This window comes from Canis lupus, chromosome 14 (genome assembly GCF_048164855.1).
Source record: "Canis lupus baileyi chromosome 14, mCanLup2.hap1, whole genome shotgun sequence".
NCBI lineage: Eukaryota > Metazoa > Chordata > Mammalia > Carnivora > Canidae > Canis > Canis lupus.
The window spans coordinates 42838760-42855408 of NC_132851.1; the positions used below are offsets into that span (position 1 = coordinate 42838760).

The window sequence follows — 16649 nt, forward strand, 5'->3', positions numbered from 1 at the left end:
GGGCTGACTGGAGGAAGGGGCCCAGGTCCCAGTATCTTGAAAAAGTGATGTCACTTCCTTGGTGACAGGCCTGCAACTGATTTGGAACTCTGGTGACCAGGCACCTGCATTCCACAACCGCTCACTTTACTGGAGACGGTTGAGAGAACAAGATGTCCTCTTGCTGTTGTCCTACTTTGAGTTGCTCTGGGCTCTGGAGAGTCCAGAGTGAGAGATGTTCACGTAGCTGTCGACGTCAGCTCGGCCCTCTTCTCCGACGTTTCTGCTTATGTGGCAGGAGACCTCAACAGGTACAACAAGGCAACCTGGGGAGGCCACTGGAGAGCAGGCACACTGTGATCTCAGCTGAGCGGGCTCCCACCTCTGCCACCTCCTTGTGTGTGTGTCTGTGTGTTTATGCGTGTGTGAGTGTGTCTGGGTGTGTGTGTGTATGTGTGTGTGCGAGTGTAGAGGGGACCGAGGAGAGGAACATGCCCTTCTGGGCACAAACCAGCTGCCAGCTGTTGGCAGCCTGACACACCTTTGATGTTCAGACCCCAGGCCATAGCAGGCAGATGAGAAGGGGAGTCCTGGGGACCAAGCTCAACTCCCAGTATGGGAGTCATGAGCCCAAGAGCCTCTTTCATCTGGCTTCCTCCTTGCCAGATGTCTCCACAGCTGCCCCTCTGGCCTGAACAGGAGAACGTGGTTTCTAATGCAGGTGTCCCCTGGGGGTGATGTCGCGGGAGGACCCTAAGGTCTCTTGGCCCTGTATTTACGGGGCACTCTATTTGCAGAGCTGCACCCAGGAGGTCTTGGAAGAGATGGTCTCTGGCTTCAACTATTCCAGCTCCCTAGACAATGATCTGGTGCTCCCGACAAACAGGGATCGGTTCTGCTCTGAGGTAAGAAACGGAAGAGGGCTCACCCCAGAAATATGGCCCCCACACAAATGAGGAGAGAAAGCTGGGGCCCTCCCCTAGTGTGTCCACATGAGTGTCCCACAGGCCCAACCGCAGAGAGATCTGAACCTCTACGCCTAGCCTCCAGCTATGTGGGATGTGGGAGGACACTCTTCACCTGTGTTGGAGTGGTGCAGGATATAGTTCATGTTTTGAGGAATTGGAGGGCTTTGTTTTGTTTTGTTTTCCCAAAGCCATGAGTATCTTTGCATTCTACTTCTGTTTTTTTTTTTATAATAAAGTTGTTTTTATTGGTGTTCAGTTTGCCAACATACAGAATAACACCCAGTGCTCATCCGTCGAGTGCCCCCCTCAGTGACCGTCACCCACTCACCCACACCCCCTGCCTGCCCTCCTCCCCTTCCACCACCCCTAGCTCTTTTCCCAGAGTTAGGAGTCTTCGTGTTCTGTCTCCCTTTCTGATATTTCCCACACATTTCTTCTCCCTTCCCTTATATTCCCTTTCACTATTATTTATATTCCCCAAATGGATGAGAACATACACTGTTTGTCCTTCTCCGACTGACTTACTTCACTCAGCATAATACCCTCCAGTTCCATCTACGTCGAAGCAAATGATGGGTATTTGTCATTTCTAATGGCTGAGGAATATTCCATTGTATACATAAACCACAGCTTCTTTATCCGTTCATCTTTCGATGGACACTGAGGCTCCTTCCACAGTTTGGCTATTGTGGACATTGTTGCTGTGAACATTAGGGTGCAAGTGTCCAGGCGTCTCAGTGCATCTGTATCTTTGGGGTAAATCCCCAACACTGCAATTGCAGGGTCGTAGGGCAGGTCTGTTTTTAACTCTTTGAGGAACCTCCACACACTTTTCCAGAGTGGCGGCACCAGGTCACATTCCCACCAACAGTGTAAGAGGGTTCCCTTTTCTCCACATCCTCTCCAACATTTGTGGTTTCCTGCTTTGTGAATTTTCCCCATTCTCACTGGGGCGAGGTGGTATCTCATTGTGGCTTTGATTTGTATTTCCCTGATGGCAAGTGATGCAGAGCATTTTCTCATGTGCGTGTTGGCCATGTCTGTGTCTTCCTCTGTGAGATTTCTCTTCATGTCTTTTGCCCATTTCATGATTGGATTGTTTGTTTCTTTGCTGTTGAGTTGAATAAGTTCTTTATAGATCTAGGAAACTAGCCCTTGATCTGATACGTCATTTGCAAATCTCTTCTCCCACTCTGTAGGTTGTCTTTGAGTATTGTTGACTGTATCCTTTGCTGTGCAAAAGCTTCTTATCTTGATGAAGTCCCAATAGTTCACGTTTGCTTTTGTTTCTTTGGCCTTCGTGGATGTATCTTGCAAGAAGTTACTGTGGCCGAGTTCAAAAAGGGTGTTGCCTGTGTTCTCCTCTAGGATTTTGATGGAATCTTGTCTCACATTTAGATCTTTCATCCATTTTGAGTTCAATTTTGTGTCTGCTGCAAGAGAGTGGTCTAGTTTCATTCTTCTGCATGTGGATGTCCAATTTTCCCAGCACCATTTATTGAAGAGACTGTCTTTCTTCCAGTGGATCGTCTTTCCTCCTTATCGAATATTAGTTGACCATAAAGTTCAGGGTCCACTTCTGGGTACTCTATTCTGTTCCATTGATCTATGTGTCTGTTTTTGTGCCAGGACCACACTGTCTTGATGACCACAGCTTTGTAGTACACCCTGAAATCTGGCATTGTGATGCCCCCAGATATGGTTTTCTTTTTTAAAATTCCCCTGGCGATTCCCCTGTCTTTTCGGATTGCACACAAACCTTAAAATAATTTGTTCTAACTCTCTGAAGAAAGGCCACGGTATTTTGATAGGGATTGCATTAAACGTGTACATTGCCCTGGGTAACATGGACATTTTCACAATATCAATTCTGCCAATCCATGAGCATGGAATATTTTTCCATCTCTTTGTGTCGTCCTCTATTTCCTTCAGATGCGTTCTGTAGTTTTTAGGGTATAGATCCTTTACGTCTTTAGTTAGGTTTATTCCTAGGTATCTTATGCTTTTGGGTGCAATTGCAAATGGGATTGACTCCTTAAGTTCACTTTCTTCAGTCTCATTGGTAGTGTAGAGAAATGCCACTGATTTCTGGGCATTGATTTTGTACCCTGCCACGCTACCAAATTGCTGTATGAGTTCTAGCAATCTTGAGGTGGAGGCTTTTGGGTTTTCTATGTAGAGTATCTTCTGTCTTCTGTTTTTATTATTTCACCTACTAGTCCCAGATATGCTTTGGAGAAGCCAGCTCCACCGTCCCTGCCGACCTTCTCTGAGCCCTTCCAAATCATCACACTAAGGAGGGTGATTTAACACAAAAGCAAGGGCGGGATGAAGTCATCCTATATGTTTTCATATCGAATGTTTACATAGTTTCTCCCTATATGTTTCTCAATAACATGTCGTCTCTCAGAACACATCAGATCATTGTAGGCCCAACAGCTCATGAGCTGTATCCTGATAGATCTTCGTAGGCCTCCATCAATGGGGCCGTCCGCCACAGGCATTCAGACTCTCAAGGCCCTGGCCTTTGACCTAATGCCATTCTCTTGCCATCTCTGCGGTCCTGCAAGGAGCACCTTATGTGTCCCCACAGACTGTTTGGGTTGCTAGACCTGCCATAACCTGGAACCCCAGATGAGGGGGAAGGCCTCTGATGCCTCCTGGCACCAGTAGCTGGCTCTTTTTGGAATGATCCACCCAGGAACGCTTGGATGAGGTGCTCATCCAAGAGTTCAACTCCTCCATCTCCCCTGACAAGCAGAAGGGGATCAGGCCACCAACCACATCCATTAAAGGCCTGCAGTGAGAGCAGGCCCCCATTCATGGTCAATCCACACGCAGAGAGGATCAGGGCATGCCCAGAGCCTACTCTAGAAAAAACTGACACCCTTGGGCCCTGCAGGAGAAGGGAATTTTCCCTTGAGCCTTCCTCCTAGGTCAGGGACAGCCGAAGCCACATCCGCTTAAGGGAAACCCCATGCAGCCCACGCTCTGGTCTCTTCTCACCCGCAATGTATATGAACTTGAACAGCATTTGAGGGTCTAGGCCTCTGTGTTCTCGTGGCAGTTGGGATGTAACTGAAGACTCTGTGGCATCCTGGTCTTCGTAAGAGCTAGTAGTTGAGAGGAATGCTGTTGTTGCTCGGCTAACAGAACGTGTTGAAGTGGCCAATGCTTTACCATGTCTTCTCTAAAACCAGTGGTACTTTGAAGCCTCGAACCTTTTTCTGTGTGGGCACTCGAGTCCCTTGTCCTGTGCAACTTTCTGAGGGGTTGGGAGTCTGTGGGCGGGGCGCCAGACCTTGATCTTCCCAGTGGTTCCCGGTTTGGAGGCTGACTACAGTGCCCCTCCTTGTGTCTCTGGTGTGAAAAGCAATCAACCCTATCCGTGAGTGAGGCCAGGACCATGCTGACGCTCAGAGAAGGGAGAATGGATGATTTTCTACAGTCCTTGGTGCCATCCTTCCAGGACAGAAGCCTCATCATCAACCCAGTCCTTTCTTGTCTCTACCAAGTGTTCACCACAGCCCAACGAGTCCTGGGCCGGCAATTCTCTAGGTGAGTGACCACCCCATACACCACTGGGGCCAAGAACAGAAGCTTTGGCGAGCAGACCACTCACCAATCTGCCACAAACCTAAGCCCCAAATCCGGTGTGCGTGGAGGATGCAGTAGAGGAGGCCCTTGGCCATTGAGAAGAGAGAAGAAGTAGAAACACCAGACTCAGACAGGTTTTCTGGATGACCAGGTCATCTACTGCAAGGCCAGCGACAGGGGGGTTGGAAGTCATGCTGAGGACATTCTCGGGGACCCCTACACAAAGAATGGTGCTATGCGAGTACCACATGGCATGAAAGGCCATGCTCTGATGCGGCTCCGCACCTGACTCTCCCCAGCACCCTCTCTCCCATCTCGGGGACCTGGCCTGACCGCAATCTGCAGGACACCTGGCCGTCCCTGCACCGGGCCTGCTTCGATGTACAGGAGTCCTGGGTGCAGGCAAACCTGTATGCCCTGTATTGCCATGCCCCCATTATCGTGATGCCACGGCAACTTCTGCAGCTCACGGAGGCAGACGCAGAGTCAGAGGGTAAGGGGGATTGCAAGCTGGGCAGACTATCTGGGATGGGGTTCAGGGGCTGCGTGTTTCTCTATCGGCCATGGACTCTGCCCTGTTTCTGGAAGGACATGGGGCAAGTCAGCCCTGTGGACAAACATTTCTCCTTATCCTGTCCCAGTGCCAGCTCCACGGCTCCTTCCGGCGTCTCCTCCGTCGGCTCCTCCAGACCTGAAACAAGAGCTGGTGCCTTCCTCACGTGTACCGGGTCCTGAACTGCAGTCAGTTCCACCACCAGCCTTCGTGGGGCCTGACACTCCTTCCCTAAGCACAAAGACGGAGCCACCTCCAGCCCCAGAGGCCACCTGCCACTGGGGAACCCCCGCGCACCAGCGGCATGAGGAGCAGCCTGGGCTCATGGCCTTCCCTCCCAAGCTGGTGGCAGAGCAGTTGACCTCCATAGACGCGGTGAGCAGCGGGGCGCCCAGGCCGGGGGGCCGGGGCAGGCTTGCTTCCTGCTGTCATCTGCCCCAGTCCTGCCTTTCCCTGATGCGCACTTGTGTGGTCGGGGTCCAGATCTCAGCTCCATCCCTTACCAACCACCTCACCCTGTCCAGTTCCTCAAACCCTTGCTCTCACTGTCCAGCTGCAGACTGTGGAGCTAGACCATGGGATGGACTGACCCAGAGTCCCTGTGTCGATTACATGAGCCAGAACTGATACGTAAAGGGGCAGGCCCTGGTCCTGGGCGGGCAGCGGGGGCAACTCACTGTGTGCGGCCGAGCCCACGACTCACCACGCACCTGCCTTGGAGGCCGAGCACCCCACACTTATTAGGCATCTAATGGAAACCGAAGTTCAGGGAGGCAGACAAATGTGTGGCTGTCCCCTACTCTGTGAGAATGTGCTGCTGAGAGGGGAGGAGGGCCAGGGCATGAACACTGGGAGGGGAAGATGCCCCCTGAGGATCCCCCTTAAACTGCCACCTGTAACTTGAAGTTAGTGGGGATGATCAGGGTACAGAGGCCCTCCTGCCCCCCTACCACCCCCTGGCAGTACCTGCTCCTCGTTCATCCTGCACTGGGCTCCCTCAGGGAAGAGCAATGGAGGGCAGTCCAGGGACTCTAACTGGGTCAGGCCACTTTCTGTGCCGGCTGAGCCCCGGCTCTGACAGGGGACCCCTATGTAGGACATGAATCCTGCATGTGCAATGGCTGTGTGAGCGAGCGTCCCCCTATTCTCTAGGATCTTTTCAAGAAGGTGCAGCCCCAACAGTGCCTGGGCTCCATCTGGTCCAAGAGAAATGAGCCTGGATATGAGCACCGGACATGCACAGTCAGTGCCACCGTCACCCAGTTCAACAACGTGGCCAACTGCGTCATCACCACCTGCCTTGGCAACGCACGCATGACGGCCCGGGACAGGGCGGAGGTGGTGGAGCACTGGATCAAGGTGGCCAAGGTCAGCCTACGGGAGGCCCGGCTGACCTGCTCTTCTGAGCCTGGCAACTGCTCTTCCCTTGATCATTCCTCAAGGCTGAAGTCTCTGCTCTGAGTTCTTCTTCCCGGGAACATGCTGCCCATCCCTTGCATGGCCTGATGTTGGGATGCTCAGTTCCCACATGACTCTTTCCTTGGAGGGAAGGGAAATGCCGCCTCTCCCCAGCAGGGCTCCTCGGGGGGTCCTCCATGCGCCCTTCTGTAGGCCCCTGCACATCCGTCTCATGCAGGAGAGGAGACTGACACTGAGCAGAGTGCAGCTCTCCAGCAGACAGGGCTCCTGCTGGCCACCTGACAGCTCATGCTCTTCCTCCCCAGGCCTGCCGAACCTTACGGAACTACTCCTCCCTGCACGCCATCCTCTCGGCTCTGCAGAGTGTCTCAATTCACCGCCTGAAGAACACATGGGCCAAAGTTTCCAGGTGAGGGGTCCTTGCTCCAGAAGGACCATGAACGATGAGAGATGTCCCATAGGCCTGTCCTTTCTGGCTTCCTCGGTCACCCTGGACTTCCTAGGAGGCAGGAATCCATGACAACAGGATGTGGGTGGGCAGGCGGGCAGGGGATTTTCTCAGGCTTCCTGGCCAAGAGGCCACCATGCCTCCAAAGGTCCCCATTTGGGGAGTCTGGGCTGAGCTGAGGTACAAGGTTTTGGATGCGAACATGACAGCAACTAGAGTCTCTTCGCAATTGAAACCAAAACTGACCAAAGCAGAGCTGTTCAATTAATAGGGCATCGGATGCACCGGATGACCCTCCAAAGAGCTCCCTCCCGTGTCCTTCAACGACCTGAGTGCTCAGAGGAACCCAAGGAAACCCTGATCCAGCAGTTGAACTCCTTCGAGGTCTCAGATCACAGGGTCTGCCCTCAACCCGACCCTAGTGTTCCAACATCCGTCCTGCCTTCTTTCTCTCTCCTCAGGAAGAAGATTCAAGCATTTGAAAAACTGTGCTCCCAGGACAATCCCCAGAGCAGGAACCTGCTTCTCAAGGTAGTATGGGAGGTGTTGGGATAGAAAGAGAGGCGGCGTGGGAGCAACGGTGTCCTACGTGACTGAATTAGGGACTGGCCCGGAGCATTCCTTCGGCGAGTGAAGCCTTTGGCATGAACGTGGACGCAGCCTGGGGTGAAAATCCACCAGGGGTGGAAAAGCAGCTGCTGCTCAACCAGGATCCCTGAGCTGGACCCTCGTGCTCCCTGTCGCCAGCCGGTCCCGATGGGGGCCTCTCCCGAACTGGAGAGCCCAGAGGACAGGCCTGCGCCCAGCGAGGGGTTTGAATGGGATGAGGGCCCCAACGGGGATGGTAGGAATAGGACCCTGGGTCCTCGGGAGACCGAGGGAGGGAGCTGGAATTCGCCCCTTTCCCAGTGAGGAACCAGGCTCAGGGAGGCCAGGCTGCAAGCTCCAGGTCACACAGGGAGTGAATGCTGGAGCTGAGGTTGTTCTGGAATCCCTCACGGGAGGCTGAAGGAGGACGTCGCGGCTACCCTCTGCTTCTGGTCGATGTCCAGGGTGTGAGGTCAAAGATGGGTGGTGGAAGGGGAGGTGGGCGGGGTGTGGGGGCGCCTGGGTGACGGGCACTGGGAGGGGCACCTGATGGCATGAGCACTGGGTGTTATTCTATATGTTGGCAAAATGAACAGCATTAGAAATAAATATATACATAAAAAGAAAAGAAAAAAGAAAGTTTGGTGGGAGTAGTGGCCCGAGGTGATCACGGTCTTGAGGAACTTGTCCTTGGCCCTACAGGACCGGCCGGCTAAGCTTGGAGCCCTGGGGATCAACATGCAGACAGCATGGAAGAGGCGGCAGCAGCAGCAGGTGAGCGAGCCCCGGATCCGTGGCCTCGAGCCCAGAGGAGAGGGTTCTCCCCGGAGAGCTGGAAGGCCCCAAATCAAGGCAGGTGGGGCCGTCCAACTCCAGCTCTGCCTCCCGTAGCCACAGCTTCGACAACCCTTCTTTCGAGGTGACCCGGAGGAGGGTCTATACAGCTGGAAACAATGTGTCAGTGGTGGCAGGGCCCGGAGCACCTACACCCCGATGTCCTACAGCTCGCCCTTGACGCGCTTAGGAGGACTCTGGTGTTGTGGGAGGGTGAGGGGGGAGCCCAGGGGAGGCCCCAAGGGTCCTGGTGTGCACCACGTGGGAGCTGGGGCGGGCGGGCCGGGGTGCTGACCTGTCCCAGGGAGGGACCCCGGGGACCCGAGAGCAGGGCCTCATTCCTTCCCCGCCCCGACACAGGGTGTCGTCCCCTTCCTGGGCTCCTTCCTCACCGAGCTCTTCATGCTGGATACTGCCATGGAGGAGTACCTGGAGGTGCGTGGGCCCGGGGCTGGGACGGGGGGCCAGAGTCCTGATGTGGGGGAGCACAGGGCCCCTGAGCCGAGCCCCGAGCTCTCCGTCCTTGGCAAGTCTCCCCTCCTGAAAGGCTCCCCGCTGCCCTGGGAGCGCGGGTCCAGGGCCCAGGGCTGGGAGGAGTGAGGGAGGCTGCACCTAGGTCACGGGTCCCGAGATCGAGTCTGCGGCCCGAATGCCAAGCGGCTGAGGTCAGGCTGGGTGGGCCTCAGCCTGTGGGGGCCGAGTGACGTCAGGGTCCCCGGCCTGAGCGGCCCTTAGCGAGCCTCGCATCTCCTGCCCACCTGAGGCTTTGGCCTCCCCTCCTGTGCTCCGGGACGCCAGATCTGCTCCCTCCCCGCCAGGTCTCCTTTCCCTGGACCCGGGGCCTGGCCTGGATCGCAGGCCTGTCACCGGGGTGTCCTGGCCCCTGTGTGCCTGGCCCTAGGGCGTGAGTGGGGGTGGGTAGCGGCACCCAGTAGCACCCGAGGCCTCTCCCCGATGGACTGTGCTTGTCTGCTTTCCAGGGCAATGAGGTCAACCACCGGAAGAAGAACAAGGTGAGGCTCTCTCTGAGCTCCCGCACGGAGGGGGAGGCTGGGGCTGTCAGAGGGGTCCCCGGGAGCACCACGCCGGGCCTCCATCCCCTCATTGTCACATTGTCGGGGACGGTTCCCTGAGAAAGGGAAAGTCCCCGCAGTTGGCCAGGCCAGAGGCGCGGCCATCAGGGACACCTGGCCAGGGCTGGGCCGGGTGGGCTCCCCTCTGAGAACCAGCTGGGACGGGAGGAGTGTGCAGGATGGGGGGTCGCCACGTGTCAGAGACCAGCCCCGGGCCCCTGTCCCCGGGCGCAGCCCCCGAAGGCCTCGCCGCCCCCAGGCTCCTCATGCCCCCGTCCTCTCTCCGGGCCCAGGAGTACCGAGTCCTGACCGAGATCCTGCTGCTCCAGGTGGCCGCGGATCGGTACCGCATCGAGCCCGAGCAGCCGTTCCGGGCCTGGTTCCAGTCTGGGACGTGGCTCAGCGAGGAGGAGAGGTGAGGCCCCCAGGGCTGAGGGCGGGAGGGCGGCCTGCTCAGGGGCCCCTCAGGGATCCTTCTCCTTTGGCTCCCGGGGCGGCCTCCAGCCCTGCTGCTGGGGCTCCAGGCTCCAGCTCCTTGGAAATCCCAGGGGAGACTCCGGACCTGAAGCTCCTGCTCAACTCACACGTGTCCCTCTGTCCTCAGCTACACCCTGTCCTGCCAGCTGGAGCCCCGAGCCGGCCACCAGACAGGAGGAGCCGGCCGCAGTCACCCTCAGGCCTGAGCCGAGGTGCAGGGGCCTCAAGGGGACGGGGCCCGTCTGTGCGACACCACTTCCTCCCGCCTCTTCTATTGGGAGGATGATATGTCATGGTCTTAACTCATAAATGGAAGATTTCAATGTTGTGATATTAAAGCCGCTTTACTGTCCAGGAGTCGTTTGGGTCTTTTGCTTCCTGTTGGAATCTAAGAGAATCAAAAGGTCTCATAGTCATTTTCTATCTTTTCCATCCAGATATTGTTTTCTTTATTGACGAGGGACAGACAGAGGCGGGCTCCGTGTGGGGGGTCGGTCATGGGCCTGAAACCCAGGGCTCCAGGGTCAGGATCTGAGACAGAGGCAGAGGCCCCGACACTGAGCTACCAGGCGACCCTCTTGTGCTCATTTTAAAGGAGAAATCTTACAGAGTCCCCAGCTCCTGTATGTGGGAAGAAGTAGAGGATCCAGCCTCCTCCCAGGTCCTGAAGCACATCCCCAGGCCCCCTTTCCCAGAGGACAGTGTCAGGAACTTGGGCAGACAGCAGAGACACCCCTCAGAGCTGCTGATATTCAGAGGGTGCAGGGACTTCCCCAGGAACAGCAACACCCCTGACCTGGGGGTCCTGAAGGGGACCGCCCGCCAGGACCCTCTCCTGCCCAGGACAGGGGCTCCCTTTGTACACTTTCAAGGAAGGAGGACTTTGTCTTGCCACTTCTTCTGATGTGGATTCTTTTGGCTTGGGTTTCGGGTTTGCCATTCCCATTATTCGGAGCGTGGAGTCGTCTAGGTCAACCTCTGCAATTGCATCAACACCAAAGTGGGCACACACGTAAAGAGACCCTGTGCTGCACATGGACGGCATGAGGCCAGGGGAAGATCATTAGTGGATGACCTCAGGGCAGGCACGGCTTCCATCCTCAGTCTCGCTCTCGGGTTCCAACTTCACCCCTGACCAAGCCTGGAATCCTCCTGGGTCCTTGACAGTGATCTCTGACGTCCTTTTCCTTCTTGGTGTGCATGAGGGGGAGAGATATTTGTGTACATGAAGGCCACACCTGGGCCAGGTTCCATGAACTCCTGTGCTGACCCCTGAGCTAGGATCTCCTGCCTCCCTGGGCAGTTCTCTCGAAGGCAGACATTCCCTGAAGGCCCTGGCTTCTTGGTTTGGGGTCTAGTGGCCGCTCTGCCCTCCTGGAACCTGATGGGTCAGACATTGGTTCCCGCTTGCCAGAATAATGGTTTGGTTGGAGAAACCCCCATACTCTCCTTGCTGGACAAGGTGACCGTTTGGTCTTTGTTGTTCTGATGTCCGTGGTCCCAGATGTTCACCAGCTTGCACACTCAGGCTCACTGAACACACTTATACCGTCTGTCTGGAATCGCTAATTGAGCCTGACCCCTTAGGTCTTGTACTTCGGCTATGTCATGGGGGCGCGTGAACCTTTCCAACTGGAGCTTTGAAGACGATGAAGGAGAGGAGCCTTCAGGGATTTCCGTGAGGGGAATGCCACCAAGCTGATGACCTGAGAGTTCAGACGGCAATAAATACATTCCTATCAATAATCACTACGAATGGGGGAGGGGAAGGGGGGAGAAGAGGAGGGTCCCCAGGTCACCTGTCCCCCCCAACTTCCCTGGATAACTTTCACATCATCCTGAAAACCTCCGAATTGGGCCTAAGATTTAAGAGAGAGCAGCTGGAAGGCTGCAGGGAGAAGAGTTCATTTTTCTATCTAGGTAGGAAGATGGGGAAAAAGTAAAGAAATAAAAAAGTATCAATGGGAGAGAGTCCGCCAAAGAGCCAGGCTAAGCCCCAGGGTGATGACCTCCAGGATAGGAGAGCCCCCACGAAGGAGCAGGAGCCGCATGGAGCTGGAGCATGATCCCAGGAGGGCGGGGAGGCCCTCAGGCTCCCAGGGGCACTAACACAGCACCAGCACCCGGGGGGAGCCCCCACACCCCGGCCGAGATGCCTGAGGGGCTGCAGCATGCGCCCCAGGGCCCCGGGAGCAGATTCCAGCAGCGTAGGCCCGGAGCCCAGGGCGTAGGGGACACAGCCCAGGATCCGGCATCCCCAGGGCAGATGGAGGCCGGAGGGCCCAGGACAGCGAGGATGCTCCTGCCCCAGGGGCCCGAGACATGCAGGTCAGCGGCCCCCTCCCCAGAGCATCCAGGCCCCTGCAGACTGGGAGCTACAGTAGGTAGTGCAAGAGCTGACTCCAGGGCTGGGGAGCTGGTCGCCGCCACTGTGGTTCCTCCAGGTGTCACCATGTGCCTGGGATGGAGCAAGGGCCTCACAGGATGAACAGCTCTCACTGAGCCTGCACCAGGCAGGAGGCTGGGCAGCTCCTCCAGGTGTTCACACCTGAGAACCAGCACAGCAGGCCCCTCCCCCAGAAGACCACCTAGAGGGACAGCAGAAAAGCCAGTTATTGACCAAGCAGCACTGGAAAGCTCCAGGGGGAGTAGACAGATTTACAGTATAGAGAATCAGAGGACACTCCCCATTGTTTTTGTTTTCTGTTTCCTTCCCTCCATTTTTTTCTGTGTTTTTCTAATTCTTTTTTTTTTTTCTCTCTCTCTCTTTTTCTCCTTTTCCCAGTACAACTTTTTTCTGGCCACTCTGCACTGAGCAAAATGACTACAAAGAAAAACTCACCTCAAAAGAGAGACATAGAAACAGTCCTCTCTCCCAGAGTTACAGGATTTGTATTACAGTTCAAGGTCAGAAAGCCACGTCAGAAGCACTATTATAAAGCTACTGGCAGCTCTAGAAAAAAGCGTAAAGGATTCAAGAGACTTCCTGACTGCAGAATTTAAATCTAATCAGGCCAAAATTAAAAATCAATTAAATTAGATGCAATCCAAACTAGAGGTCCTGACAAGGGTTAACAAGGTAGAAGAACGAGTGAGTGACATAGAAGACAAGTTGATGGCAAAGAGGAAAACTAAGGAAGAAAGAGAAAAACAATTAAAAGGTCATGAGGATAGGTTAAGGGAAATAAATGACAGCCTCAAAAGGAAAAATCCATGTTTAATTGGTGTTCCCGAGGGTGCCGAAAGGGACAGAGGTCCAGACACTGTATTTGAACAAATCATAGCTGAGCATTTTCCTAACTTCCAGCATTCAGATCCCGGAAATAGAGAGATCTCCCCTAAAACCAACAAAAACCACTCAACACCTTGACATTTAATAGTGAAACTTGTAAATACCAAAGATAAAGAGAAGATCCTTAAAGCTGCAAGAGACAAGAAATCTCTGACTTTTATGGGGAGAAATATTAGATTGACAGCAGACCTCTCCATAGAGACCTGACAGGCCAGAAAGGGCTGGCAGGATGAATTCAGGGTCCTAAATGAGAAGAACATGCAGCTGAGAACCCTTTATCCAGCAAGGCTCTCATTCAGAATAGAAGGAGAGATCAGGAGCTTCCAAGATAGGCAGAAACTGAAAGAATACATGACCACCAAGCCAGCTCTGGAAGAAATACTAAGAGGGACTCTGTAATAGAAAGAGGAGGTCCAAGGAATAACCCACAAAAACAAGGACTGCATAGGTATCATGATGACACTAAATTCATATCTTTCAATAGTAACTCTGAACATGAATGGACTTAATGACCCCATCAAAAGGCGCAGGGTTTCAGACTGGATAAAAAAGCAGGACCCATCTATTTGCTGTCTACAAGAGGCTCATTTTATTTTTATTTATTTTTTTAAGATTTATTTATTTATTTATTTATTTATTTATTTATTTATTTACTTATTTATTTATTTATAATAGAGAGGGAGGGAGGAAGAGGAGAGGGAAGCAGGCTCCAGGCCAGGAGCCCGACGTGGGCCTGGATCCCAGGACTCCAGGTTCGCTCCCTGTGCCAAAGGCAGGCGCTAAACCACTGAGCCACCCAGGGATCCCAAGACTCATTTTAGACATAAGGACACCTACAGCTCTAAAGTGAAAGGTGGAGAATATCAGCAAGAGAAAAAACAAAAACCATAGGATCCTCTCAATAGATGCAGAGAAAGCATTTGACAAAATACAGCCTCCATTCCTGATGAAAACTCTTCAGAGTGTGGGGATAGAGGGAACATTCCTCAGCATCTTAAAAGCCATCTACAAAAACCCACAGCAAATATCATTCTCAATGGCTCGATTTAGCGAAGTGAGTTCACTGTCAAGCTCAAGAAAAGGTCGGAAGCAAATTGACACTATAATAGTTTAAAATATTTCTAGTGCAAGAAGCCTTCACACTCCACATAGAGTCTGTGCCGCTCTGAGTTGAACTTAATTCGAGAGGCTGCATGTTATTACAAAGCTTGTCGTGTGTTTATTTTCATTGGAACCTCTTTTATGCTAAGAAATCCAGAGATCTAAGAGTAAAAAGAGGAAGGTGAGAATAGGACAGAATCAGCTACCATATTTTTCCAAAAGATTGAAGCAGCATATCTAAGAAAAGGGAGAGTAAAGTTTGCACATCTTTATTATTTCTTTCTTGTCTTTTTCTTTCCTCCTGGTGCAGTGGGATTTTAATGATTAAAATACTTAAATTGGAGGATCTGCACTGAGAATCGGAATATTTTTGACACTGATAAGGTGAGTAGAAATGACATCTATATCACTTTATATTCAATTCTACATATGAAGTGAATCTGGATCTGGAATAATGCTACATATTCTACTAAAAGCAGTTTATCTTCTAACTTCCTGTATTAATGATGGTTTCATTACTCAGAAAAAGGGGGTGTTGTTTCATATTTCAGAGATTTTGCATATTTATGCCTTCTCCCTTATTGTATTTAACTAATTTTAAAAGCAGCACAAAAGGGCACATGGGTGGCTCAGTCAGTTAAGCATCGGACTCTTGATTTTCCTTCTGGTTGTGATTTCAGGGTCATGTGATCACATGAGGACAGCCCCCCCCCGTGTCCTGTTCATCACTCAGTCGAGAGTCTGCCTGAGATTCTCTCTCCCTCTCCCTTTGTCCCTCTCCCTCAATACTCTCTCTCACAAATAAATTTTTTAAAATGCACAAAAATGAAAATAAGGTTTAAAGAATGGTGTGAGCTTTGTTACCCCAAAATATGGCAAAGAAACTGTTACATGTAGATCGTCAGCAGAACTTCTTATGTTTCCTTCTACTTTCCTTCCCATCTCTCCAAAGATGCCCTTAATCTAGGTTCTGGTAAAAGTCCAAAGTAGGAAGATTCTCTCTGGGAAAAAGTCGTGTTTGCACAGCAAATGCTGTACGCATATGCTGACAAGTACAAGATACACAACACAAGAAGAGGAAGGAGACAACCCACTACTGCTTCTTAAAATAATTATTCACCTTAATGTGTTCCATAGCTCCAATCTGGTGAGGGACTCTTCCTGTGTTCAGAAAGGGTTTGCAAATACTTTACTGCTGCTTCCTCTGGAGAGTGGGATGGAAATCCCTTAGCAAAATATGAGAATATGGGAGGAAAAGCTCCCTTCCCTCCTCTTTTAATGAAGAGATGATAGGAATTGCTATTCTCAACTCAAATTAGACTAATAAGGCAAATGACTAAGGTAGATTCATAAAAAACAAGAACTTCACACCCAAGCCTATTGCTTTAATAGCATAGTTCTGGACAAGGATTATTACAGGACTTAATATTCTTTGTCCAAAGGAGGAAGGAAAAGAGGGAAGGGGGGAGTCACAAAGTGAGGGAGGGAAGAAGGAGGTAAAGAAGGATAGAAGGAAGGAAGGAAGAAGGAAGGAAGGAAGGAAGGAAGGAAGGAAGGAAGGAAGGAAGGAAGGAAGGAGAAGAAGGCAGGCAGGGGAAAGAAAGGAAGATAAATTATGAAACAACCATTACTGTAATTAACTGGAAAAGAGGAATTCAGAGAATAGTTAGAAATTTATTCCATCTTTTTAAGAATAAAGAAGCAAATTATTACTTAAAGAATCAGTAATACATTGTCAAAGCAAAAACTACACTGGACAAAATCAAACCAGCAAAGATTTTATTCAAGGCTACTGCAATCAGGAAGAGAGGCCAGGATTCAATCTGAACCAGACTCTTCTGATATAAAGGACTAGAGAATTCTAGAAGCTGGGCTGGGAGAGATTGAAGACTATATGGGTTTATGTGCCCTTACCCAAAGGAAAAGTAAACTAAGGTAGAAGGAAGTTTTAGAGCTTGTAATGAGGCTCCCCTAAAATTAGTCTCCTACCCTCCCATAGAAACTGAGAGCCAGAGGAGTATCTTCCTTGATAATTCCATTTCAAAGACCATTTCCTGGTCCTTGAGAAAGACATTTCTGGATTATAAACTGACTGGAGGGTTTTTAAAAGGATTTACATCTCAAAGAGGCAGAAGAAAAAATTACAATTGTTAAGTGTTCTAAATCAAATGTTCTAGAAAAAATCAGGGTCTACTCATGAGAAAGCCTGCCTAAATTTAGTTAAGCTGGGGGGGAATGTTAAAGCCTTGGTCAATATCATAATCAAGAACTTTAAAATGGGTTAGAGGACATGTTTAAAAATGTGTTAAACAAATGATAA

General features: G+C 51.8%; 2 protein-coding genes across 5 annotated transcripts; both read left to right on the forward strand.

The window, feature by feature from the left end:
• Positions 1-100: 100 nt before the first annotated feature.
• LOC140604025 (ral guanine nucleotide dissociation stimulator-like) lies at positions 101-6929 on the forward strand. Its single transcript, XM_072774904.1, has 7 exons — positions 101-290; positions 777-884; positions 4321-4505; positions 4844-5037; positions 5186-5472; positions 6250-6465; positions 6822-6929. Exons 1-7 carry the CDS (start codon positions 153-155, stop codon positions 6927-6929), a joined length of 1236 nt encoding a protein of 411 aa, XP_072631005.1. The 5' UTR covers positions 101-152.
• A 588-nt stretch (positions 6930-7517) lies between these two features.
• On the forward strand, positions 7518-10288 carry LOC140604026 (ral guanine nucleotide dissociation stimulator-like). 4 transcript variants are annotated; one of them, XM_072774906.1, is made up of 7 exons: positions 7518-8024; positions 8255-8326; positions 8444-8599; positions 8747-8821; positions 9367-9399; positions 9753-9874; positions 10064-10288. In XM_072774906.1, the coding sequence occupies exons 2-7, from the start codon at positions 8291-8293 to the stop codon at positions 10140-10142; spliced, it is 501 nt and encodes a 166-aa protein (XP_072631007.1). In that variant the 5' UTR covers positions 7518-8024; positions 8255-8290; the 3' UTR covers positions 10143-10288. The 4 variants fall into 4 exon arrangements, with proteins under 4 accessions (XP_072631007.1, XP_072631006.1, XP_072631010.1 ...); XM_072774905.1 differs by having other exon boundaries at positions 7518-8017; XM_072774909.1 differs by lacking the exon at positions 8444-8599.
• The last annotated feature ends 6361 nt before the right edge of the window (positions 10289-16649 follow it).

Bases quoted from the DNA above. Each gene is read 5' to 3' on its own strand.
- LOC140604026 (XM_072774905.1), top strand. The intron at 8,600-8,746 runs GTGAGGGGGGAG...GCCCCGACACAG, and splicing joins GACTCTGGTGTTGTGGGAGG to GGTGTCGTCCCCTTCCTGGG. The intron at 9,875-10,063 runs GTGAGGCCCCCA...CTCTGTCCTCAG, and splicing joins TGGCTCAGCGAGGAGGAGAG to CTACACCCTGTCCTGCCAGC.
- LOC140604025 (XM_072774904.1), top strand. From the start codon at position 153: ATGTCCTCTTGCTGTTGTCCTACTTTGAGTTGCTCTGGGCTCTGGAGA. The intron at 4,506-4,843 runs GTGAGTGACCAC...GACTCTCCCCAG, and splicing joins CTGGGCCGGCAATTCTCTAG to CACCCTCTCTCCCATCTCGG. The intron at 5,473-6,249 runs GTGAGCAGCGGG...CCTATTCTCTAG, and splicing joins AGTTGACCTCCATAGACGCG to GATCTTTTCAAGAAGGTGCA.